At 44.5% G+C, this 27,893-nt stretch overlaps 2 protein-coding genes across 3 annotated transcripts in view; one reads left to right on the forward strand and one right to left on the reverse strand.

The window, feature by feature from the left end:
* Nucleotides 1-2,343, reverse strand: part of RSRC2 (arginine and serine rich coiled-coil 2) — a 36,435-nt gene extending 34,092 nt beyond the window's left edge. For both annotated transcript variants that reach the window (XM_040416169.1, XM_040416168.1), the window contains exon 1: nucleotides 2,183-2,343. In XM_040416169.1, the coding sequence (XP_040272103.1) occupies nucleotides 2,183-2,188 (6 nt within the window). In that variant the 5' untranslated portion in view covers nucleotides 2,189-2,343. The remainder of the gene's footprint in view (nucleotides 1-2,182) is intronic.
* An 89-nt stretch (nucleotides 2,344-2,432) lies between these two features.
* KNTC1 (kinetochore associated 1) overlaps nucleotides 2,433-27,893 on the forward strand; it is a 265,358-nt gene continuing 239,897 nt past the window's right edge. Inside the window, exons 1-2 of the mRNA XM_040416167.1 lie at nucleotides 2,433-2,459; nucleotides 17,049-17,054. The gene's annotated coding sequence lies outside the window, so the exon portion shown is untranslated. The remainder of the gene's footprint in view (nucleotides 2,460-17,048; nucleotides 17,055-27,893) is intronic.

Below are 27,893 nucleotides of genomic sequence, written 5' to 3' on the forward strand. Positions count from 1 at the left end.
CGCACATAGTATGATGTGCACCCCCAAAGTGATGCTCCCCCCACAGACAGTGAAAGAAATGCCAACTTAAGTGCCCATGGTGTGATTCCCCATACTACCTCTAGTTTAAATACTCACCAACCTAAAGTCCCCCCGTTTTCCATTAGTTATCGGTGGTTCAGCACTGGCAGATGGCTGCATGACAGATAGCAAAAAAAAGATGAAGCAGGGAGCTGACAGCTCCCTGCTTCACCATTGTATCCCAAGGATTCAGAGACAGTTAAAGCGTTTGCAGATTTAATGAAGATTTTGGCATCCCTCCTGAAAGTATGAATGCGTGCTTAAGTTTTTTCCATGACGTTTATATTGACAGCCTATCAATATCGTAGTGGCGGGGGTCCCGCACCCCCATCAATCCGCTCTGGAACTACATAGCATCCACTGTGTTATTGCGGCTCGGCTCCTGTTCAGTTCAATGGAAGCAGCTGCATCCACTACATAGCTGCGGAGCAGTGTACTTCCGATCCCTATCTGTAGCACCAGCACTACCGAAAAACAGCTGGGCCCCTGCCGATCAAGGATCGCTGACCTATACTAAGGATAGGCCATCAATAGAAAAATCATCCAAAATGGCTTAAACTTTTACCATTAATATATAGAACGGCCATCTTTACATGACAGTAGTGTGGTCAGTATTTAAAGAGTGCAATCTACAGAGAAGCGGTAGAAATCCAGCACTTATGCCGAAATAATGGGGATTCGGCTGCATCTGGCTAAGCCGAAAACGTAAACCCTGGCAGTCTGTTCATCTGTGAACCTACCCTTAGTCCACCACCGAATACCGGAGATGATGGACCAGAATTTCAGCGGGGGCTGCTATCAAAGAGGGAAATGTCATTTTACAATAAATATATATTTTATAGCATGTAAATTGCTGCTAGTCTCACTGACTAGGCGCTTGTCATTACCGCACCCAGGACATCTATGTTATTACCCCTTTTCCTCACTGACTTGGCTTTGGTATTTTTCACGTTTTTTTCTTCTTCAAACATCAGTCTGAAAATGACTCAGCACCCTACATGACAAAAACACTTTCATCTCAAAGATTTAAAAACAGCAATCACAATGTCCAAAAATCAGGAATGTTAAGCCGACACTTTTCTGATGGTCCCAACGGCTCACGTCCGTGAGGGGTCTGCTTAGGGTCAGTTCACACACGAGTATTATAGCGCATTTCTGCCTGAAAATCAGCTCCAAATAAGGTTGTGCAAGGATGGGGGTGTATAGCAAATCCCCCACTTGCCTGGAACTAAAGGGCCCATTGTCCCAACCGTTTCCGTTGTTGCTGACCTGAAAAACACGGATACCGGCCGCGTACGTTCTGCATTTTGTGGATCACAGCGTCCTTCCCCTATGATAGAAATGTCTATTCTTGTCGGCAAAAACAGACAAGAATAGGACATGTTCTATCTTTTTTGCGGGGCCGCGGAATGCAAGTGCGGATCCAGGCAGCACACAGTGTGCCGTCCGCATCTTTTGCTGCCCCATTGAAATTATTGGGACCGTAACCGAGCTGCAAGATTGGGGAAGGGATGCGGACAGAAAAATATTGTTGTGTGAATGGGACCTTAAAAGATTACTTAAATGCAGTGGAAAAAAAAAACTCAACAACTGGATCAACTTGTAGGATGACAGGCCGAACTGGATGGACAAATGTCTTTTTTCGGCCTTATGTACTATGTTACTATGTAACAAAAACCACCAAGAAAAAAACCGTACAGATTCTGCTCTGAACTTTGTAGGCGGATTTTCAAAATCTGTTGTGTGAACTTACTCTTATATAACACTACATGGAGATAATGGGAACGTTTTTGTATTTAGAGGGCTGGATCGTCTTCAGACTGTGACAAGTGTGAAGAAAGGAAGCCCCTTCCTGACCACCCTGTGCCCCCCCCCCCCCCCCCCTGGATTACAGCGATAGACAGACACTGAATACCCCATAGGGGTGACTACAATACCCAGGAACAGCTCTGACCCACTAATAATGGCGTACTGTCGGCAGATTAGAGGCTGAAAACCAACTGAAGAAAGGCGCAGGAGTCCAGCCCTAACACAGAGCAGGCCGCAGGGAACATGGCGGAGCCGCGGCGCCATTTTCCTCAGGCCCCAGAGCTCCCTACATGCAGTCAGTGTTTATACCTACCGCCATCGTCTGTATAAAAACGTATCCTTCCCACCTTCCGTCACGGAGCTCGGGGACTCTGGTACCAGAACTAACAACAACAGTCACACAGCCTCACGACGTCGACCGAACGAAGCGGGCGGGGCACAGATACCCGTATGTGCAAACACAAAGGAAGCTGCTTTGGCACCGAGCATTCTGGGAAGGGGGCGTAACGTCAGGTGGGGACCTAGCAACGTGACGTCAGGGCTCCCTTCCCGCCAGATTCAAGTGCAGGAGTCGTTCTCGGGCTGTGCTGGTGACTGACTGGTGAGAACTGGGGAGATGGGACTTGGGTGGCAGCGGCGGGCTGGGGAGGGTGGCTGGTGTGCTGCGGCCTGTGTGAGGTGACATAGCCTCACGCATGCACCTGTGCTGTTGGCTGTCATCAACTGAACTATTGTTATGATTTCTGTGTCCAGTTTTCCTGCTATCGGGCATGGAGGCTGTGGTTTTACTGACAGCAAGGAAGAAAATGTCTGTCATACTTCCCAACTTTCAAAGACGTTTTATGAGGAGATTTAAAAATCTCACAAAGCACTCCATCGGCCTAAAACGAAAAAAAAAAAAAAAGTTATCCTTTTCCGTTGTGCCGGTTCTGCAGTGGTGACGTTTCAGTATATGTCGCGTGACTGCTGTAGCCAATAGGTATTGTCAGTGGTCAAACGCTGAGGACAGTGATTGGCTGCAGCTGTCACTGCAGATCACCTACCTAGTGATATGGAGATGTACAGCATGTGACTGCTGCAGCCATACACTGCCCTCAGCAGCAGCTGTCACTGTGCTCATCACTAGTGATATGTGGGTGTACAGCATGTGACTGCTGCAGCCATACACTGTGCTCATCACCAAGACAGTGCTATGTGGGTGTACAGCACGTGACTGCTGCAGCCATACACTGTGCTCATCACCAAGACAGTGCTATGTGGGTGTACAGCACGTGACTGCTGCAGCCATACACTGTGCTCATCACCAAGACAGTGCTATGTGGGTGTACAGCACGTGACTGCTGCAGCCATACACTGTGCTCATCACCAAGACAGTGCTATGTGGGTGTACAGCACGTGACTGCTGCAGCTATACACTGCTCATCTCCAACACAGTAATATGTGGGTGTACAGCACTTGACTGCTGCAGCTATACACTGCTCATCTCCAACACAGTAATATGTGGGTGTACAGCACTTGACTGCTGCAGCTATACACTGCTCATCTCCAACACAGTAATATGTGGGTGTACAGCACTTGACTGCTGCAGCTATACACTGCTCATCTCCAACACAGTAATATGTGGGTGTACAGCACTTGACTGCTGCAGCTATACACTGTGCTCATCACCAAAACAGTTATATGCGGGTGTACAGCACGTGACTGCTGCAGCTATACACTGCTCATCTCCAACACAGTAATATGTGGGTGTACAGCATGTGACTGCTACAGCCATACACTGTGCTCATCACCAAAACAGTTATATGCGGGTGTACAGCACATGACTGCTGCAGCCATACACTGTGCTCAGCAGCAGCGGTCACGTCCTCTATCCCATCTTTTTACAGCTGGAGGAATGGCGCTCATTTTTATTTTATTTTAGGCTATTGTTAGGCTTGTCTGAGATTTCTAATTATCTCAGACAACCCCTTTAAAGGGACACTGACAGGCCCAATAAGCATAATTAGCTATATATATGCATGCACAGGTCTTGTATTGTGTATTAAAAACATATAAGTCTAACTCCTGTCCACCTTATGAACACTGCAAACTGATGTTTTATAACTTGATGTAATCGGTCTTCTTTCTGCCCAAGGGGCGGCGTTTCAGCTTCACTTCTGCCCATCAATATTGACTTCGCTGGGCGGCTTCTGCTGTCCCCGACGTTCCGAGATCCCGCGCATGCCCAATAGAAAGCTATGGGCATCGGACTCACTTTCAGCTTCTGCGCATGCGCCCGGCACCCATAGCTTTCTATTGGGCATGCGCCGGATCTCGGAACGTCGGGGACAGCAGAAGCCGCCTAGCGAAGTCAATATTGATGGGCAGAAGTGAAGCTGAAACGCCGCCCCTTGGGCAGAAAGAAGACCGATTACATCAAGTTATAAAACATCAGTTTGCAGTCTTCATAAGGTGGACAGGAGTTAGACTTATATGTTTTCAGGGATGGACTGGGACAATAAAGTGGCCCTGGACTTCAGCCAGACCGGCCCACTTTATTTTTCCCAAACACACTCAAAAAAATAATGGTATCCACAGATCCCCCCCATAAGTGTCATCCACAGACCCCCCCCCCCCCCATAAGTGTCAATGTCATCCACATGACAGACCCCCCCCCCATAACAGTGCCATCCACGGATCCCCCTCCCTATAACAGTGCCGTCATCCATAGATCCCCCTCCCCGCCACTCACAGTAGTATACATTAATAAATCGGTATCCTGCAGGCTGCAGACAGTAACTTTAATTTTAACACAGGCTGTGGGGATAATAAAAACTGAGCATGGTGATGGTGATCACCTTACTAGGCAAGCCACTGCCAAACAGTGCACAGTGCGTGCCATACAGAGCCCACATAGGGCACCACCTATGCATACAAAATGAAAGAAAGCAAGGGGCACATCCGTGCAGGACGTAATTTGCAGCAGCAAAATCCACAACAAAATATGTGAGTTACATGCAGATTTTACAGCAGATCTGTGCACTGCAAAGGAGGGAATCCGCAGCATAAACTGACTGCAGACTTAAAACCGCACCACAGGTCAATGTATGCTGTAAATAGTGTGGATTTAATGGATGCAAATCTACAGCATATCAGTGCACGCATCCTTGAAGGGGTTATGTCTCTTCAGCAAGTGGCATTTATCTTGTAGAGAAAGTTAATACAAGGCACTTACTAATGTATTGTGATTGTCCATATTGCTTCCTTTGCTGGCGGGAGTCATTTTTCCATCACATTATGCACTGCTCGTTTCCATGGTTTTGACCACCCTGTAATCCAGCAGCGGTGGTCATGCTTGCACACTATAGGAGTAGCCGGGATTGTGGGAGTGCACATAGTTTGGTGCTTTTTTCGACCACCAATGCTGGATTACAGGGAGGTCGTAACCATGATGACGAGCCATGTATAATGTGCTGGGAGACATTTTGTCTCTATGGCACTATCTGCCCTAATAGTGATACAGTGCCCACATAGAGCACGATAGTGCCCTCCTATTCACAGAAAAATAGCGCATTTGTACCCATATAGTACCTACCTAGGTGCATAGAAAGTGCCATACTTTGGCTCTATGTCGGCACTGTATGACTGTGGCCAAAGTACTGTAGGTTTTCACTTTAGGTAGGTACTGTATGGCACCATAAGCAAGAAATACACCATTTATCTGTGCATAACATGGCGCTATCTGAGCACTGTATGACCGTGGGAAGACCTGGGCATACTATGCTCAGATAAGTTGTGTATTTAGTGTCTACAGTGCCCACAAAGTGCCATATCATACCTACCTAGAGCTAAAACGTGGGCAGAAAGTGCCATACTTTGCCTATAATTATACTCTGTCTACACAAGTATGGCGCTTTCCGAGTATGGGTTCTATATGGCACTATGTGGGCACGACAGGCACTAAATGCGCCATTTATCTGTGGATAGTATGGCACTATCTGCCCACAATCATACAGTGCCCACATAGAACCAAATATCGCCGTACCCACACTATTATATGGCAGTGCCCAGAGCGCCATATATTGACTATGTGGGCAGATAGTGCCCTACTATGCCCAGATAAATAGTGCCCTTAGTGACTGCAGTGCCACACTGTACCCACCTAGAGCCAATCTGTGCACAGAAAGTGCCATACTTTGTCCACAGTGACAAAGTGCCCTTTCTGTGCACAGTCTGCTCTGGCTCCAGGTAGGTATTCTACTACACGTGGGGGCACAGCGCTCATCTCTTTAGTAAAGAGTCTTTACTACCTTACATTCAGCTCCCGCCTCCAGCCTCCAGTAACAAGTGCGGGCGGCAGCGCTCACTCACTGACGTCACGCGCCTGCGCCGCCTAGTGGGAGGAGCAGGCGTGTGACGTCAGTGAGTGAGCGCCGCCCCCACACTGCCTGCTGTTACTGGAGCTTTACCCCCCTGATGGCGGCCCTGGCCGGCCCATAATTCGATCGGCCCACCGGGATTCTCCCGGTACTCCCGATGGCCAGTCCATCGCTGCATGTTTTTAATACACAATACAAGACCTGTGCATGCATATATATAGCTAATTATGCTTATTGGGCCTGTCAGTGTCCCTTTAAGGTTAGAGCTACATGGTGACGTGTGACATTAAGGACTCATACACATGACCGTGTGCTGTTCTTCGTACACCGCTGACAGCTCAGCGGTATATGGAGTGTGAAAGTTATGAATGGGGCTGCAGCAGCGCAGGGAGTACAGGCAGGAGCACACATTGCTGCTCCTGTCAGTGCCCTCCGGAAGATTACTAACTCCTGGCATAGCACAAGGGTACTTTGTACCCATGTACTATGCCAGGATTAGCTGAGAGGAGTGGCAGTTCTTAGTTTAGTGGAGAAGGCAGCTAATCCTGGCATAGTACATGGGTCAGCGGTGTACGGAGAACTGAGTTTTAAGCGCACAGTGAATGGTGCGCTTTAGGGAGGTAAAAGTATAATAAAAATACAAAATTAACTAAGTACATTAGAATTACATTAGTTTTAGTAGGGACATGATATTTAAAATTGTTTACAAAGGTTTAGTTCCAATTTAAAGGTTATTACCATCTGGTCAATTATGACATATCCACAGGCTAAGCGCGTGCTTTCTTTGCTATTTTCTGAAGTCCCATAGCAGTGAGCGTGTCATGCTCCCCATTCACAGCAGCGTGCAGTGGGGTCTCGTTCTGGAGTTAGGAGGTGGTCCCAATGGTAGAAACAACACCTATTGGGCACAAGTGTGTTCAGTCTGGGTCGGACGCTCCATGTGACTGGCACGTTTCCCAGACCAAGCACTGCTCCTCAGACCTAAACTCACAGAATCATGATGCAGTGTGATACTGTGAGTTTGTGCCTGAATACAGGCCTCCTTCAGTATGGGGACCCCATTCTAGAGATAGGAGTGGGTCCCACATCTGGCACCCACTCCAATCTTACATTGGCAATATGCCGTCAATACCCCTTTAAAGGGAACCTGTCACCGGGATTTTGTGTATAGAGCTGAGGACATAGGTTGCTAGATGGCCGCTAGCACATCCGCAATACCCAGTCCCCATAGCTCTGTGTGCTTTTATTGTGTAAAAAAACCGATTTGATACATATGCAAATTAACCTGAGATGAGTCCTGTCCCTGACTCTTCTCACGTACAGGACATATCTCAGGTCAATTTGCATATTGATCAAATAGTTTTTTTACACAATAAAAGCACACAGAGCTATGGGGACTGGGTATTGCGGATGTGCTAGCATCCATCTAGCACAACCCATGTCCTCAGCTCTATACACAAAATCCCGGTGACAGGTTCCCTTTAACTATTAATTGACAGCTACAGTCCAAACGTTTCTTGCAACTCTGTGTAGAGCTGTGGACCTCAGCGGTCATTCAATAGTTAAAATCAATCAGTAGTGCTATGAAGGTCTCAGTGTAGTCCCCGGCGTATGTTATAAATGTCCAGATGGGACAACTCCTTCACAGCCGTTATCCCAGACCTATAATGCCTCCCCCATATGCCCGGGCCCCTCACACAGATTGTACTTCCCTCGCTCCCCGGCACCCGCGTTGATTCTGATGCCGGCACGGACACCGCTGTATCTCCCCGTTGTGCGGATGAAAACAGTCGGGTGGGGGGGCTCAACAACTAGGAGGCAGAGACGAGAACGAGCCTGCAACTGAAAATCAATTCCATTCATCTGAATAGACCTTGGAGACATCCATGTGCTTGCCGCCAAAACTACCCCATTCAGATGAATGAAACGAATGCAACGCGTTTTAATGCGTTTTGCACACGCGTGAGAAAAATCGGCATGTTTGATACCCGGACTTCTTCACAGAAGTTCGGGTTTGGGATCAGTGTTGTGTAGATTTTATTTTCCCTTATAACATGGTTATAATGGAAAATATTATAATTCTTAATAGAGAATACTAAGTAAATTAGGGATGGAGGGGTTAAAAAAATAAAATAAAAATAACTCGCCTCATCCACTTGTTCGTGCAGTCCGGCTCGTCTTCTTTCTTCTTCTTTGAGGACGGGAGGAAAAGGACCATGTGATGAGTGCAGTGATGTCACCAAAGGTCCTTTTCCTCCCAGGTCCTCAAAGAAGACCAGCTGGATGAGGTCAGTTAAATTATTTTTTTTTTCAATTTTTTACTCCTCCATCTCTAATTTATTTAGCATTCTCTATTAAGAATGCTATTATTTTCCCTTATAACCATGTTATAAGGAAAAAATAATAAAGATCGGGTCCTCATCCCAATCATCTCCTAGCAACCGTGCATGAAAATCGCACCGCATCCGCACTTATTGCGGATGCTTGTGATTTTCTCCCAGCACCATTCACTTCTATGGGGCCTGCGTTGCGTGAATTACACACAATATAGAGCATGCTACGATTTTCACGCAACACACAAGTGATGCGTGAAAATCACTGCTCATCTGCACAGCCCCATTGAAATGAATGGGTCCGGATTCAGTGCGGGTGCAATGCGTTCACCTCACGCATTGCACCCGCACGGAATTCTTGCCCGTGTGAAAGGGGCCTAAGGCCTCTTTCACACGAGCGTGACTGATTACAGTAGGTCCGGATGCGTTCAGGGTGCGTCCAGGGAAACTCGCACCACTTTGCAAGTAAGTTCGGTCAGTTTTGTCTGTGATTGTGTTCAGTTTTTTCTGCTCGGGTGCAATGCGTTTTGATGTGTTTTTCACACGCGTGATAAAAAACTGAAGGTTTACAAACAACATCTCTTAGCAACCATCAGTGAAGCTGAAGCCCCATTCACTTCTATGGGGACAGGGCTGTGTGAAAAATGCAGAATATAGAACATGCTGCGATTTTTCCACGCAAAGAACTGATGCGTGAAAAAAACTGCTCATGTACACAGACTCGGGGGTCATGCACACAAACGTATGCCCTCCGAGACAAGCGGGCCATATGTCCCAGAGCGGCATACATCGTGAGCACGGGAGAGCACAGCATCATAGGTTACTATGATGCCGTGCGTATCGGGCCTCCCGCGGGACTATTGTCCCACACTCGTATGATCTTATGAGTGCAGGACAATAGCCCCGCAGGTGGCCCGATACGCACAGCATCATAGTAACCTATGATGCTGAGCTCTCCCGTGCGCACGATGTATGCTGCTCCGGGACATATGGTCCGCTCACGGACCGTATGTCTCGGAGGGCATACAGTCGTGTGCATGAGCCCTCATTGAAATGAATGGGTCAGGATTCAGTGCAAGTGCTATGCGTTCACGTCACCAAATAATAATGAATGGGGATGTGCGGGAGTTTTGCTGTGACAACAAAGTTGTGTCACCAGAACTGCATCCACTATCTTTATGTGCAGTGTGGTATATGTAAAGCACGGGAAAGCAGGAATAATATCCTTAGTTCATTCCTATGATGATGTAGCGGGAAGCTGGAAAACAATTCCAAATGGGGTGGAATTGGGGAAAAAAAATGCAATTTTGTGATCGTTTTAAGGGTTTTGTTTTTATGACAAATAACCTGACCCAAGAGAGAGTCAAAAGAGCCACCCCACGAATGCACATCCAACAATGAATCAATATTAAAATGTATATAAAGTTTATTAGACACACAAACAGACACACATTAAAAATTGTATACAATAAAGACAAAGTACGGTATGCAATAGAACATGTATAACCGACACACACAGGTCCACTGAGTTGCCACAAATAGGCATATGCGCTATGAACCAGCATTCAATAAATAACATAAAGCAAATGTCAGGTAAGGTAAGGCAACTAAGAATAAAGACGGATCATGATAAGGTCAAATATCACAAGCCAAACCTACATAACCAGCTGGTGCAGTGGACCTGGAAACATGAGAAACGCCCAGCGCGTATCGCCGGAGCAATCCGGCTTCCTCAGGGCTGAAGACCTGTATGTTGGGGTGTCACATAATATAGGGTAATGAATAAAGTATAATTAGATTCACCTGTGCAGCAGAGATGAAGTGGGCGGTGTGGAGGCCTGTCAAACAGTACACATCCGGAAACCGGAAGTGTGGAAGTCACATGATCTGCAGGTGGAACGCATATGCATTCCACCTGTAAAATCACAGCCACACAACACAAATAAACATGGGGAAAGGGGGGCAGTGAGGTTTGACAAAATCTCACATGGTGAGCAACTGTAGATATACCAATCATGTTAACTAGTGAGGCAGCAGCAGCGATATCAGCAGAGCTGTTCGGCACATAGAGGATCGCAAAACCGGAAGTTTGTAATCACATGACCAGAAGTGGAGTGCCGCAGTGGAATGCACAGTGCGCTCACCGTTCAGGTAGGGGAGTCGGGGGCTGTGCAGCATACTGGGAGGAATGGAGAAGGCCCTGTTAAGCAATATTATGAACAAAAGTAAAGCTATTATACATGCACTAAGAGCAATCTGTAATGCAGAGGCACCCACAATGCAGTACACACAGCTCTGCATGCACATTGATATAAGTGTACTTGTATGAATCACACAACAGGGGCCAAGCAATGAATATAGAATTCGCACCATGTATACACTCCATACAGTAATCATGAATAAATATATATATACTAGTGTCATTACTAATAATACCAATAAGAATACCTACAAGGCAAGTGATTGATGATAAACAATCATAAACAATGATGTTATATAACGTTAAGGACCCTATTCTATGATCGAGGACCAAGGGTCGGACAAATAAATAGTGGTGAGGTGGTGAATAGCATATATATCGTGGGAAAGACCACAAATGTGGAAGTGAAAAGCATGGTGGATATAGAAGTGCTCAAACGTGTGTGAGGAAAAATAAAGTGAAAGTTGAAGCGGGTGAGGAAGACCTGTGAGGAATAAATTCATTAATAGGTACATGGGAAAATTTAATAAATTAATAATAGAAAAATAATAAAAATATAAATATCAGAACAAGCAAAAATGGCCATTCAAGATTTTGTCTAATCCGCAGCCCATAGCTTAAGCCCCTGTATAAACATAAACTAACCAGTGCCAGATGGATGCTGATGTATAATACATGCCGACTGGTGCAAACAAACGCACTGTCCCCAAAACGCACAATGCAGACATGTATGTGCGTGAATCAAAAAACCTCCTAGTTGGCTCCCCATGTGGGTGCCCTGACACCACAGAGCAATTTGCCCAATGTGGTGCAAACCCTGCCACTACTGGGGTAGCATGGTGTCATGAAGCCCCAGGTGGAGGAGTACATGACTCCCCACCCACCAGGTTCAATATGAGACCCCGAATTCAGGTATTATAGAAACCAGTGAACGTAAGCTCTTCATTTAGTCCATGTGGGGCCACTGTGTCCAGATCGAAGATCCATTTGGACTCCAAACGTAACTGTTGGGAAGTAGCCGACCCTCCCCTCAGATTCATGCGCACCAAGTCGAGTCCCGCAATCCTAAGTCCAGAGGTTATGCACTGGTGGCAGTCCAGAAAATGCGCAGCGACTGAAGTAAGCGGTTTCTTGGCTTGAGTCCGGTCACGACGGGCCAAGGATATATTTGATAGATGCTGTTAAATACGTTTCCGTATCTCCTGACCAGTCTGGCCCACGTATATTTTTCCACATTCACAAATTAGTGCGTAGATCACGTTCCTTGTACGGCAGTTGATGTAGTGACCCAAGGGTATCCCGGCCGGATGTCAATTTGTCCCGTAGATTTGGGGCTCTGCGTGCGATAATCCTCGGACTCGGGTTGACATGACCGCTCAGCTTAGGGTCTGCCAGTAGAAGGTGCCAATGCGCATTTAGTATTGTGTATATATCCTGCCATTGGTTGTTATATCTTCTTAGGGTAGCCATGTGCTCGAAATCTGGTCGTCAAATCACCGGAGGACTCCCTGAAGTCGGGAGTGGTGGTACAGTTGCGGCGTAGTCTTAGAAATTGTTCCTTAGGGATCCCTTTTCGCAGATGGGCCGGGTGAAAGCTGTCAAAATGTAACAAGCTGTTTGTTGCCGTTTCCTTACGGTACAGTGACGTACGAATACCTTGATCGTCCAAATTCAATCGCAGATCCAGAAAGTCAGCAGTGGTGTCCGAAATCCTATAAGTGAATGATATGTTAAACGGATTGGAATTCAGCATCTTGACAAACTCAGTGCACTGTTCCACTGTGCCCAAAAATGTGTGATGTGCCGGATCTCCAAAAGAAGATTTTTGGAGGAAGTATTGAGTAGCTTGTATACCGTCACTATGCGAGATTTTCGAATAGAGGGACTCAACATCACATGTGAGTATCAGTGTGCCCGGGGGAAGTCGAATCTCTTGTAAATATTGGACCAACTGCATGGAGTCTCTGAGGTGCGGCTGAAGACCTAATACAAAAGGCTTGGGGAGCATATAAAAGGTGGGGACTGTGGGGCATTTAACCTCCAAAAACTCCTTTTCTTTTTTGGTGATGATGTTGAATTGCCATGCAGAGGTGAGAAGTCTGTCCAATTTCTTCATAAACGTTACGGTGGGGTCTCCTTTGTCAGCCTCCTTGATGACAAATGCCGCATTACTCTGTAGGTTCCTGATGGCCACTGATTCTGCCTTGGACAAGTTTTTGTTGTGGATTTTGTTCACTTGTAATTTCCTAATTTCCGCCACCATAACTTTCCTTCAATAGATCCATCAGATCCATAAAGACACCCCTTTTATCCTCAGGTAGCTGTTGTACCAAGGATGGTTGAGCATATAATGCTCTGAAACAGAGCTGTCAGCACCGATCTTTCCATTTGTGTGAGTGGATGTGTTGAGAGGTTGATGATCCTTAAGGCGTCCTCATCGGATGGGGGGATCTGAATGGAACCGCCCATTAGTGTTGGGGTTGTCGTTTGCGGGTAACAGGATGCTGGTTGCTGCCTCTCTGCTGTGCGAATGCCCTCTCAAAAAATGTGAGTGCGGACAAAAAATATGTTCATGTACATGAGCCCTTAGCGAACTCCTTTTGTGCTCAGTTTAAAGGGATTGACTGGCTGCTGGTTTATTTTTATTTATTTTTCAAAGAGGACCTTTCCCTGCTCCTAACATTACAATTTTATTACCTGACAGTTTAGGGCTTTATGAGGAGATGTCAGGGACCCGTTCACTTTTGGCGCCCTTTATGCTAATCTGTAGCTTCGGTAGAGGGAGGAGGAGACAGCCAGCTTTTCTCAGGGGGTGTGTCCTTCTTCCTGTCTGTGAGCTGCGGAATCGCAGTGGAGAGCCTCACAGCCAGAGAGAAGGAGACGCCCCTTGAGAAACCCGTCAGTCTCCTCCTCCTTGTTCTGATGCTGCTAATTAGCATACAGGGCTCCAAAAGTGAACGGGGGGCGCAACAGAGCAGCCAAGCTAAATAAGACAAAGCGCACTGATCTCTCCTCATAAAGCCCTACACTGTCAAGTAATAATATTGTAGTGTTAGGACCAGTAAAAGGTCCTCTTTAACCACCTCAGCCCCCAGTGCTTAAACACCCTGAAAGACCAGGCCACTTTTTACACTTCTGACCTACACTACTTTCACGGTTTATTGCTCGGTCATGCAACTTACCACCCAAATGAATTTTACCTCCTTTTCTTCTCACTAATAGAGCTTTCATTTGGTGGTATTTCATTGCTGCTGACATTTTAACTTTTTTTGTTATTAATCGAAATTTAACGATTTTTTTGCAAAAAAATGACATTTTTCACTTTCAGTTGAAAATTTTGCAAAAAAAACGAGATCCATATATAAATTTTGCTCTAAATTTATTGTTCTACATGTCTTTGATAAAAAAAAAAATGTTTGGGTAAAAAAAAAAATGGTTTGGGTAAAAGTTATAGCGTTTACAAACTATGGTACGAAAATGTGAATTTCCGCTTTTTGAAGCAGCTCTGACTTTCTGAGCACCTGTCATGTTTCCTGAGGTTCTACAATGCCCAGACAGTACAAACACCCCACAAATGACCCCATTTCGGAAAGTAGACACCCTAAGGTATTCGCTGATGGGCATAGTGAGTTCATAGAACTTTTTATTTTTTGTCACAAGCTAGCGGAAAATGATGATTTTTTTTTTTTTTTTTCTTACAAAGTCTCATATTCCACTAACTTGTGACAAAAAATAAAAAGTTCTATGAACTCACTATGCCCATCACGAAATACCTTGGGGTCTCTTCTTTCCAAAATGGTGTCACTTGTGGGGTAGTTATACTGCCCTGGCATTCTAGGGGCCCAAATGTGTGGTAAGGAGTTTGAAATCAAATTCAGTAAAAAATGACCTGTGAAATCCGAAAGGTGCTCTTTGGAATATGGGCCCCTTTGCCCACCTAGGCTGCAAAAAAGTGCCACACATCTGGTATCTCCGTATTCAGGAGAAGTTGGGGAATGTGTTTTGGGGTGTCATTTTACATATACCCATGCTGGGTGAGAGAAATATCTTGGCCAAATGCCAACTTTGTATAAAAAAATGGGAAAAGTTGTCTTTTGCCAAGATATTTCTTCCACCCAGCATGGGTATATGTAAAATGACACCCCAAAACACATTCCCCAACTTCTCCTGAATACGGAGATAACAGATGTGTGACACTTTTTTGCAGCCTAGGTGGGCAAAGGGGCCCATATTCCAAAGAGCACCTTTCGGATTTCACTGGTCATTTTTTACAGAATTTGATTTCAAACTCCTTACCACACATTTGGGCCCCTAGAATGCCAGGGCAGTATAACTACCCCACAAGTGACCCCATTTTGGAAAGAAGACACCCCAAGGTATTCGCTGATGGGCATAGTGAGTTCATGGAAGTTTTTATTTTTTGTCACAAGTTAGTGGAATATTAGACTTTGTAAGGGGAAAAAAAAATCAAAAAAAAAAAATCATCATTTTCCACTAACCTGTGACAAAAAATTAAAAATTCTAGGAACTCGCCATGCCCCTCACGGAATACCTTGGGGTGTTTTCTTTCCAAAATTGGGTCACTTGTGGGGTAGTTATACTGCCCTGGCATTTTCCAGGGGCCCTAATGTGTGTGGTAAGTAGGTAAATGACCTGTGAAATCCGAAAGGTGCTCTTTGGAATGTGGGCCCCTTTGCCCACCTAGGCTGCAAAAAAGTGCCACACATGTGGTATCGCCCTACTCGGGAGAAGTTGGGGAATGTGTTTTGGGGTGTCTTTTTACATATACCCATGCTGGGTGAGATAAATATCTTGGTCAAATGCCAACTTTGTATAAAAAAATGGGAAAAGTTGTCTTTTGCCAAGATATTTCTCTCACCCAGCATGTGTATATGTAAAATGACACCCCAAAACACATTCCCCAACTTCTCCTGAGTACGGCGATACCACATGTGTGACACTTTTTTGCAGCCTAAATGCTCAAAGGGGCCCACATTCCTTTTATGAGGGCATTTTTAGACATTTGGATCCCAGACTTCTTCTCACGCTTTAGGGCCCCTAGAATGCCAGGGCAGTATAAATACCCCACATGTGACCCCATTTTGGAAAGAAGACACCCCAAGGTATTTAATGAGGGGCATAGCGAGTTCATAGAAATTTTTTTTTTTTGGCACAAGTTAGTGGAAATTGATTTTATTTATTTTTTTCTCACAAAGTCTCCCTTTCCGCTAATTTGGGACAAAAATCTCAATCTTTCATGGACTCAATATGCCCCTCACGGAATACCTTGGGGTGTCTTCTTTCCGAAATGGGGTCACATGTGGGGTATTTATACTGCCCTGGCATTCTAGGGGCCCTAAAGCGTGAGAAGAAGTCTGGAATATAAATGTCTAAAAAATTTTACGCATTTGGATTCCGTGAGGGGTATGGTGAGTTCATGTGAGATTTAATTTTTTGACACAAGTTAGTGGAATATGAGACTTTGTAAGAAAAAAATAATTTCCGCTAACTTGGGCCAAAAAAATGTCTGAATGGAGCCTTACAGAGGGGTGATCAATGACAGGGGGGTGATCAGGGAGTCTATATGGGGTGATCACCACAGTCATTGATCACCCCCCCTGGAAGGCTCCATTCAGACGTCCGTATGCGTTTTGCGGATCCGATCCATCTATCAGTGGATCCGTAAAAATCATGCGGACGTCTGAATGGAGCTTTACAGGGGTGTGATCAATGACAGGGGGGTAATCAATGACAGGGGGGTGATCAGGGAGTCTATATGGGGTGATCACCACAGTCATTGATCATGCCCCTGTAAGGCTCCATTCAGACGTCCGTGTGCGTTTTGCGGATCCGATCCATCTATCAGTGGATCCATAAAAATCATGCGGACGTCTGAATGGAGCTTTACAGGGGGTTGATCAATGACAGGTGGGTAATCAATGACAGGGGGGTGATCAGGGAGTCTATATGGGGTGATCACCACAGTCATTGATCATGCCCCTGTAAGGCTCCATTCAGACGTCCGTGTGCGTTTTGCGGATCCGATCCATCTATCAGTGGATCCGTAAAAATCATGCAGACGTCTGAATGGAGCTTTACAGGGGGTTGATCAATGACAGGGGGGTAATCAGGGAGTCTATATGGGGTGATCAGGGGTGATCAAGGGTGAATAAGGGGTTAATAAGTGACGGGGGGGGGGGGTGTAGTGTAGTGTGGTGCTTTGTGCAACATATTACTGAGCTACCTGTGTCCTCTGGTGGTCGATCCAAACAAAGGGGACCACCAGAGGACCAGGTAGCAGGTATATTAGACGCTGTTATCAAAACAGCGTCTAATATACCTGTTAGGGGTTAAAAAAATCACATCTCCAGCCTGCCAGCGAACGATCGCCGCTGGCAGGCTGGAGATCCACTTTCTTACCTTCCGTTCCTGTGAGCGCGCGCGTTCACAGGAAATCTCGCGTCTCGCGAGAGGACGCTCCGGCGCGTCCACTCGGAATCAATCAACCACCTCCAGGACGCGTCTATGCGTACAGCGGTCCGGAGGTGGTTAAAGGGTCATATATCATATACACCCTGTACAGAATTATTAGGCAAATGAGTATTTTGACCACATCATCCTCTTTATGCATGTTGTCTTACTCCAAGCTGTATAGGCTCGAAAGCCTACTACCAATTAAGCATATTAGGTGATGTGCATCTCTGTAATGAGAAGGGGTGTGGTCTAATGACATCAACACCCTATATGAGGTGTACATAATTATTAGGCAACTTCCTTTCCTTTGGCAAAATGGGTCAAAAGAAGGACTTGACAGGCTCAGAAAAGTCAAAAATAGTGAGATATCTTGCAGAGGGATGCAGCACTCTTAAAATTGCAAAGCTTCTGAAGCGTGATCATCGAACAATCAAGCGTTTCATTCAAAATAGTCAACAGGGTCGCAAGAAGCGTGTGGAAAAACCAAGGCGCAAAATAACTGCCCATGAACTGAGAAAAGTCAAGCGTGCAGCTGCCAAGATGCCACTTGCCACCAGTTTGGCCATATTTCAGAGCTGCAACATCACTGGAGTGCCCAAAAGCACAAGGTGTGCAATACTCAGAGACATGGCCAAGGTAAGAAAGGCTGAAAGACGACCACCACTGAACAAGACACACAAGCTGAAACGTCAAGACTGGGCCAAGAAATATCTCAAGACTGATTTTTCTAAGGTTTTATGGACTGATGAAATGAGAGTGAGTCTTGATGGGCCAGATGGATGGGCCCGTGGCTGGATTGGTAAAGGGCAGAGAGCTCCAGTCCGACTCAGATGCCAGCAAGGTGGAGGTGGAGTACTGGTTTGGGCTGGTATCATCAAAGATGACCTTGTGGGGCCTTTTCGGGTTGAGGATGGAGTCAAGCTCAACTCCTAGTCCTACTGCCAGTTTCTGGAAGACACCTTCTTTAAGCAGTGGTACAGGAAGAAGTCTGCATCCTTCAAGAAAAACATGATTTTCATGCAGGACAATGCTCCATCACACGCGTCCAAGTACTCCACAGCGTGGCTGGCAAGAAAGGGTATAAAAGAAGAAAATCTAATGACATGGCCTCCTTGTTCACCTGATCTGAACCCCATTGAGAACCTGTGGTCCATCATCAAATGTGAGATTTACAAGGAGGGAAAACAGTACACCTCTCTGAACAGTGTCTGGGAGGCTGTGGTTGCTGCTGCACGCAATGTTGATGGTGAACAGATCAAAACACTGACAGAATCCATGGATGGCAGGCTTTTGAGTGTCCTTGCAAAGAAAGGTGGCTATATTGGTCACTGATTTGTTTTTGTTTTGTTTTTGAATGTCAGAAATGTATATTTGTGAATGTTGAGATGTTATATTGGTTTCACTGGTAAAAATAAATAATTGAAATGGGTATATATTTGTTTTTTGTTAAGTTGCCTAATAATTATGCACAGTAATAGTCACCTGCACACACAGATATCCCCCTAAAATAGCTAAAACTAAAAACTACTTCCAAAAATATTCAGCTTTGATATTAATGAGTTTTTTGGGTTCATTGAGAACATGGTTCTTGTTCAATAATAAAATTAATCCTCAAAAATACAACTTGCCTAATAGTTCTGCACTCCCTGTAAAAACAACAAAATTAGTGATGCATACATGACTGATCGGGTTCCTACGCTTTTCGGTCCCTGCTGGAAATGACCACTTAGGCTGGGTTCACACAGGCGTCACGTTTTGGCTCAGGATGCGTCCCGGGTGCATTGCGGCAAACCCGCGTGAGTAGGGACCCAATTGCAGTCAGTTTTGACTGCGATTGCGTTCTGTTTAGTTTTTATCTCGCGGGTTCAATGCGTTTTGCACGCGCGTGATAAAAAACTGAATGTGGTACACAGTAGGGATCGACCGATTATCGGTTTGGCCGATATTCAGGATTTTGAACGTTATCGGTATCGGCATCTATTTTGCCGATATACCGATAACATATTGGGAACACAGAACGCGCTGCTCTCAGCGCTCTCTGTGTTCCCTCCGCAGCACAGGGGAGAAGGAAGCAGTGTCTCCCTCCCCCTGTGCTGCTGCTGCCGCAAATGAGAGGAGAGAAGACAAAAGAAGGGGAGGGGCTGTGGCCGCTGCGCCACCAATGAAGATAAGCCTTTCATTAATTCATATACAGGAAGCGGGAGCTGGCTGCAGAATCACATAGCCGGCTCCCGACCTCTATGAGCGATAGCTGCGATCCGCGGTAGTTAACTCCTCAGGTGCCGCGGATCGCAGCTACCGCTCATAGAGGTCGGGAGTCGGCTATGTGATTTTGCAGCCAGCTCCCGCCTCCTGTATATGAATGATTGAGAGACTTATCTTCATTGGTGGCGCAGTGCGCCCCCCCCCAAGCCCCCCAGTAATAATCATTGGTGGCGCAGTGCGCCCCCCACCCCCATCCCAATCAATAGTAAAAACATTGGTGGCGCAGTGCGCCCCCCCCCCCCCACCCCCACCCAGTATTACTCATTGGTGGCAGTGGCCACAGGATCCCCTCTCCCCTGCTCCTCCGATCGGAGCCTCAGCTGTGTAAGCCTGGGGCTCCGATCGGTTACCATGGCAGCCAGGACGCTATTGAAGCCCTGGCTGCCATGTTCAGCTCCCTGCTGCTGTGTGCACAAAGCACAGAGCAGCAGGGACAGTGTGAGATCCTATTCACCCTGATAGAGATCTATCATGGGGAATAGGACAAGGGTTCTAGTCCCTAAGGGGGCTAAAAGTTAGTAAAAAAAAACCACAAAAATATTAAGTATAAATGAAAAAGATTTATAAAAAAAAAAAATACACATTAACAATAAACAAAAAAATACACGTTAACAATAAACATATTAATTTTCAGCAGATTTGTGTAAGAATTATTTTTTTTTCTCAAAAATGAAAATTCCCAGAATATCGGTATAAATGATCGGCTATCGGCCTGAAAGTTCACAAATTATCTGTATCGGCCCTAAAAAATCAATATCGGTCGATCCCTAGTACACAGACCCGAACTTCTTCACTGAAGTTCAGGTTTGGGTTCAAGATTAATTATAACATGGGTATAAGGGAAAATAATAGCATTCTTTAACCACCTCAGCTCCCCTAGCTTAAACACCCTTAACCCCTTAAGGACACAGCCTTATTTCACCTTAGGACCAGGCAATTTTTTGCAAATCTGACCAGTGTCACTTTAAGTGCTGATAACTTTAAAACGCTTTGACTTGCACAAAAAATACTTAATTTACCAAAAATTTTGAAAAATTTGCAAATTTCAAAGTTTCAGTTTCTCTACTTCTGTAATACATAGTAATACCCTCAAAAATTGTGATGACTTTACATTCATGTTTGAATTATTTTGGGAATTTATATTTTATTTTTTGGGGGTGTTATAAGGCTTAGAACTTCTAGGGACCAGTTCAGGTCTGAAGTCACTTTGCGAGGCTTACATAATAGAAACCACCCCAAAATGACCCCATCTAAGAAACTACACCCCTCAAGGTATTCAAAACTGATTTTACATACGTTGTTAACAAGAGTTATTGGCAAATGAGGATGAAATTTGAGAATTTCATTTTTTTTGTCTAATTTTTCATTTTAACCCATTTTTTCCACTAACAAATCAAGGGTTAACAGCCAAACAAGATTGTATCTTTATTGCCCTGACTCTGCCGTTTACAGAAACACCCAATATGTGGCCGTAAACTACTGTACGCCACACAGCGGGGCGTAGAGTGAAAGGTGCGCCGTTTGGTTTTTGGAAGGCTGATTTTGCTGGACTGTTTTATTGACACCATGTCCCATTTGAAGCCCCCCTGATGCACCCCTAGAGTAAAAACTCCCTAAAAATGACCCCATCTAAGAAACTGCACCCCTCAAGGTAATCAAAACTGATTTTACATACGTCGTTAACCCTTTAGGTGTTGCACAAGAGTTATTGGCAAATGGGGATGAAATTTGAGAATTTCATTTTCTTTGTCTAATTTTCCATTTTAACCCATTTTTTCCACTAATAAAGCAAGGTGTTGCACAAGATTTTATGGAAAATAGAGATACAATTTCAAAATTTCACTTTTTTGGCAGATTTTCCATTTTAATATATTTTTTCCAGTTACAAAGCAAGGGTTAACAGCCAAACAAAACTCATTATTTATGGCCCTGATTCTGTAGTTCACAGAAACACCCCATATGTGGTCGTAAACTGCTGTATGGGCACACGGCAGGGCGCAGAAGGAAAGGAATGCCATATGGTTTTTGGAAAGCAGATTTTGCTGGACTGGTTTTTTTGACACCATGTCCCATTTGAAGCCCCCCTGATGCACCCCTAGAGTAGAAACTCCAAAAAAGTGACCCCATTTTAGAAACTACGGGATAGGGTGGCAGTTTTGTTGGTACTAGTTTAGGGTACATATGATTTTTGGTTGCTCTATATTACACTTTTTGTGCGGCAAGGTAACAAGAAATAGCTTTTTTGGCACCGTTTTTGTTTTGTTATTTACAACATTCATCTGACAGGTTAGATCATGTGGTAATTTTATAGAGCAGGTTGTCACGGACGCGGCGATACCTAATATGTATACAATTTTTTATTTTATTTATGTAAGTTTTACACACTGATTTCATTTTTAAAACAAAAAAAATGTTTTAGTGTCTCCATAGTCTAAGAGCCATATTTCTTTCAGTTTTTGGGCGATTATCTTAAGTAGGGTCTCATTTTTTGCAGGATGAGATGACTGTTTGATTGGCACTATTTTGGCGTACATGCGACTTTTTTGATCACTTTTATTACTTTTTTTGGGAAGTAAGGTGGGCAAAATTTCAATTTCATCATAGTTTATTTTTATGGCGCTCACCGTTCGGGTAAAGTAACATGACCGTTTTATAGATCAGGTCGTTACGGACGCGGCGATACCAAACATGTGTAGGGAATTTATTTTTTTTTTTCATTTTTAATCAGTGATAAATATGTTTTTTGATTTTTTTTAACTTTTTTTTTTTTCTTTTTTTTTTTTTTTTTTACCCAGACCCACTTTGTTCTTGAAGATCCAGTGGGTCTGATGTCTGTATAATACAGTACAGTACACTATATAGTGTTTTGTACTGTATTTTACTTACACTTTGTCTGAACAGATCTATGCCTTTAGCACAGATCTGTTCAGCACCATGGACAGCAGGATGCCTGAGAAGGCGTCCTGTTGCCATGGGAACCTTCCCCGTCTGCTCAGTTGTGGCCACAACTGCGCAGACGGGGAAGGGTAAGGAGGGGATCTGTCTGGGGGCTCTCTCCCTCTCCCATCGGGGGGCTGCAAAGGCACAGCAGCCCCCCGATGGGAGAGGGAGGGAGCTCCCTGAGCTGTTAACCTTTTCCATACAGCGGTCCGTACGGACCGCGGTATGGAAAGGGTTAAACTGCTGACATCGCATCACAGATGTCAGCCGTTTATACCAGGGTGTCAGCAATGTGCTGACACCCTGGTATACCCACTGTACACCAACGATTATTCAAGGGGAGGCGGGCGGGGGATTGCGATCCCGCCTCCCGCACCGCCCACAACCCCCTTCCCCTGCACCTCCCGCCGCCATCAAATCATTCAGGGGTGCAGGGGGGGTGAAACATATATAGTTTAGGCATACTACAGTTTCTGATCCCCGCGGATCAGAAACTGCAAAAAGCGCAGCAAACCGTAGGTCTGAATTGACCTGCGGTTTGTTGCGATCACCGACATGGGGGGGGGGGGGCATTTAGCCGAGGTGCCTGCTCAATGATTTGGCACGGGGTTCCGATCACCGCCCGACACGTGGCGGTGATCGAAAATACACAAGGCGTACATGTACTCCCTGTGTCCTTAAGCGGTTAATGACCAGACCCCTTTTTACAATTCTGCACTACACTACTTTCACGGTTTATTGCTCGGTCATGCAACTTACCACCCAAATGAATTTTACCTCCTTTTCTTCACTAATAGAGATTTCATTTGGTGGTATTTCATTGCTGCTGACATTTTTACTTTTTTTGTTATTAATCGAAATTTAACGATTTATTTTGCAAAAAAATTTCATTTTTCAATTTCAGTTGTAAAATTTTTCAAATAAAACTACATTTCTATTAAAATTTTTCTCTAAATTTATTGTTCTGCATTCTTTGATAAAAAAAAATGGTTTGGGTAAAAGTTATAGCGTTTACAAACTATGGTACAAAAATGTGAATTTCCGCTTTTTGAAGCAGCTCTGACTTTCTGAGCACCTGTCATGTTTCCTGAGGTCCTACAATGTCCAGACAGTAGAAAAACCCCACAAATGACCCAATTTCGGAAAGTAGACACCCTAAGGTATTCGCTGATGGGCATAGTGAGTTCCACAAGTTAGCGGAAAATGATGATTATTTTTATTTATTTTTTTCTTTCTTACAAAGTCTCATATTCCACTAACTTGTGACAAAAAATAAAAACTTCCATCAACTCACTATGCACATCACGAAATACCTGGGGGTGTCTTCTTTCCAAAATGGGGTCACTTGTGGGGTAGTTATACTGCTATGGCATTTTAGGGGCCCTAATGCGTGAGAAGTAGTTTGAAATCAAAATGTGTAAAAAATGCCCTGTGAAATCCTAAAGGTGCTCTTTGGAATGTGGGCCCCTTTGCCCACCTAGGCTGCAAAAAAGTGTCACACATGTGGTATCGCCGTACTCAGGAGAAGTTGGGCAATGTGTTTTGGGGTGTCTTTTTACATATACCCATGCTCGGTGAGAGAAATATCTCGGCAAAAGACAACTTTTCCCATTGTTTTATACAAAGTTGGCATTTGACCGAGATATTTATCTCACCCAGCATGGGTATATGTAAAAAGACACCCCAAAACACATTGCCCAACTTCTCCTGAGTACGGCGATACCATATGTGTGACACTTTTTTGCAGCCTAGAAGCGCAAAGGGGCCCAAATTCCTTTTCGGAGGGCATTTTTAGACATTTGGATCCCAGACTTCTTCTCACGCTTTAGGGCCCCTAAAATGCCAGGGCAGTATAACTACCCCACATGTGACCCCATTTTGGAAAGAAGACACCCCAAGGTATTCAATGAGGGGCATGGCGAGTTCATAGAAGATTATCATTATTATTTTTTTTGCACAAGTTAGCGGAAATAGATTTTATTTTTATTTTTTTTCTCACAAAGTCTCCCTTTTCCGCTAACTTGGGACAAAAATTTAAATCTTTCATGGACTCAATATGCCCCTCAGCGAATACCTTGGGGTGTCTTCTTTCCAAAATGGGGTAATTTGTGGGGTGTTTGTACTGCCCTGGCATTTGAGGGTCTCCGCAATCATTACATGTATGGCCAGCATTAGGAGTTTCTGCTATTCTCCTTATATTGAGCATACGGGTAATGAAGCCTCTGGGCTGAAAGAAAAAATGAACGGCACAGATTTCTTCATTCGCATTGATCAATGTGGATGAAAAAATCTCTGCCAAAAAAAAAAAGAGGGGAAAGGGTCTGCCAGGACATAGGAGCTCCGCCCAACATCCAAACCCACTTAGCCCGTATGCCCTGGCAAACCCGATTTCTCCATTCACATCAATCGATGTGGATGAATAAATCATTGCCATTTTTTTTTTTTTTTTACCTTTTTATAGGACAAACCTCTCCTTCCCCATGGGACAATGTGCAAAGTGCAAATCGCCCAAAGATGTGGCGAAGTACATTATGCACTTTGTCCCAGGTGAAAGAAGAGGTTTGCAGCAGCTGTGAGTGAAAGGGCCCTAATAGCCCTGCGTGCCTGTCCTGTGAAACGCAATCCCTATTGTCGGGTATTTATTTCATATAAGATATGAAATCATAAAACTTATGATTTCATATTTTTATGAAATATGAAAAATTAAAAATTTAATTGGCGGACATATAAACGCCAGTTCTTTTATTGACGAGATCTAAAGTTAATTTGTGCAGATAATGAAACAGGGTGCAATTAACTATATAAAATATAATTTATTACAAATAAATACATGCAGTAAAAATGGCATACAAATGAATACAAGGATAATATCAAAATTGACCACAAGATGATGCTCCGCCGTTTACGCCGGGCTCACTTAATTTAGTACACAAAGTACAATATAATGTTATTCAAATTATTATCAAATTATTACCAATTAGTATACTGATTATCAAAATATTATAATGTAACAACATCAAAACAATAGAAATGAATCTGTGGAAAATCCCTTATGCTCAATCAAAGAATATGGCAGTAAGAGACACCTTATAAATACGCCCGTTGGCCTAACTACGGATAATAAAATCCGATCAGAGATTCCACTCTGATAGCAATATTACAGGAATTCTAATGATGTGCACGTTCATTAGAATTTCCCATAAAATGATTGTTTTAACACTATTGACCCACTAATAATGGGGTCTCAACTATATGCCAATTGGAGCGATTTATAATTACTGCAAATGAAATAGATTATACATTACCCCTGGCTTTGGGATAAAGAGCTTTTAGAATGGACCCAGCTTTCCAAGATTTAGATATGTCCCGTCCTATGGTATGTTCCTGACGTGTGAAGTGATGCTGATGAATGAAATCCTTGTGAAGTGTTTCTGAAGTCCTTGTGAAGTGTCTGTGAAGTGTCCTGATCTCCCAAAACTGTATCAGATATTCCAATCCTTATCTATGCCCATCCCCTCTTGGATTAGTGATTTCCAATTAGATAAGGTGGGTGTGATGTATGTTAAACATGGGGATGATGTCATTTAATTGACATTCCTTAGAAACTTCTGCCTATCTACCACTTGATGGCACTGTTGTATCATATAACAATTTTAAATATTTTAAGAATTAACATCTATATATATTGTTTTATTACCACTTAAACTCTGATCTCTTTCATCTTAAATCAATTAGGAGGGACTCTTTCTGACACTTTTCTCAGACTGACTGGCGGTATCAGAAGTTTCCCTAATCCCTGAATTTATTGGCCAGATAAGGGTACAACGGTTCTTCTGATTTGTGTATCTTAACTGTCTCAGCTATTGAGTAATGATGTTTGAGATAACATCAGCTCCTCTAAAATAAACCCTATTTAAGAAAATTCAACTTAAACACTCTCTATATCCCCTAGAATATATCCTCTCAATGAGATACAGACACATAAAGATACATTAATAATATTTGGTTATAATACATCAATATTGCATAGTATATATGAATCATTAACAAGTTCAAACGCTAAATGAATGCACACAGGAATATACACTGCTCAAAAAAATAAAGGGAACACAAAAATAACACATCCTAGATCTGAGTTAATTAAATATTCTTCTGAAATACATTGTGCTTTACATAGTTGCATGTGCTGACAACAAAATCACACAAAAAATAAAAAATGTAAATCACATTTTTCAACCCATGGAGGTCTGGATTTGGAGTCACACTCAAAATTAAAGTGGAAAAACACACTACAGGCGGATCCAACTTTGATGTAATGTCCTTAAAACAAGTCAAAATGAGGCTCAGTAGTGTTTGTGGCCTCCACGTGTCTGTATGACCTCCCTACAATGCCTGTGCATGCTCCTGATGAGGTGGCGGACGGTCTCCTCAGGGATCTCCTCCCAGACCTGGACTAAAGCATCTGCCAACTCCTGGACAGTCTGTGGTGCAACGTGACGTTGGTGGATAGAGCGAGACATGATGTCCCAGATGTGCTCAATTGGATTCAGGTCTGGGGAACGGGCGGGACAGTCCATAGCATCAATGCCTTCGTCTTGCAGGAACTGCTGACACACTCCAGCCACATGAGGTCGAGCATTGTCTTGCATTAGGAGGAACCCAGGGCCAACCGCACCAGCATATGGTCTCACAAGGGGTCTGAGGATCTCATCTGGGTACCTAATGGCAGTCAGGCTACCTCTGGCGAGCACATGGAGGCCCTCCAAAGAAATGCCATCCCACACCATTACTGACCCAATGCCAAACCGGTCATGCTGGAGGATGTTGCAGGCAGCAGAACATTCTCCACGGCATCTCCAGACTCTGTCACGTCTGTCACATCTGTCACATGTGCTCAGTGTGAACCTGCTTTCATCTGTGAAGAGTACAGGGCGCCAGTGGCGAATTTGCCAATCTTGGTGTTCTCTGGCAAATGCCAAACGTCCTGCACGGTGTTGGGCTGTAAGCACAACCCCCACCTGTGGACGTCGGGCCCTCATATCACCCTCATGGAGTCTGTTTCTGACCATTTGAGCAGACACATGCACATTTGTGGCCTGCTGGAGGTCATTTTGCAGGGCTCTGGCAGTGCTCCTCCTGTTCCTCCTTGCACAAAGGTGGAGGTAGCGGTCCTGCTGCTGGGTTGTTGCCCTCCTACGGCCTCCTCCACGTCTCCTGATGTACTGGCCTGTCTCCTGGTAGCGCCTCCATGCTCTGGACACTACGCTGACAGACACAGCAAACCTTCTTGCCACAGCTTGCATTGATGTGCCATCCTGGATAAGCTGCACTACCTGAGCCACTTGTGTGGGTTGTAGACTCCGTCTCATGCTATCACTAGAGTAAAAGCACCGCCAGCATTCAAAAGTGACCAAAACATCAGCCAGGAAGCATAGGAACTGAGAAGTGGTCTGT

The sequence above is a fragment of the Bufo bufo genome, chromosome 2 (assembly GCF_905171765.1).
Source record: "Bufo bufo chromosome 2, aBufBuf1.1, whole genome shotgun sequence".
Taxonomy (NCBI): Eukaryota; Metazoa; Chordata; class Amphibia; order Anura; family Bufonidae; genus Bufo; species Bufo bufo.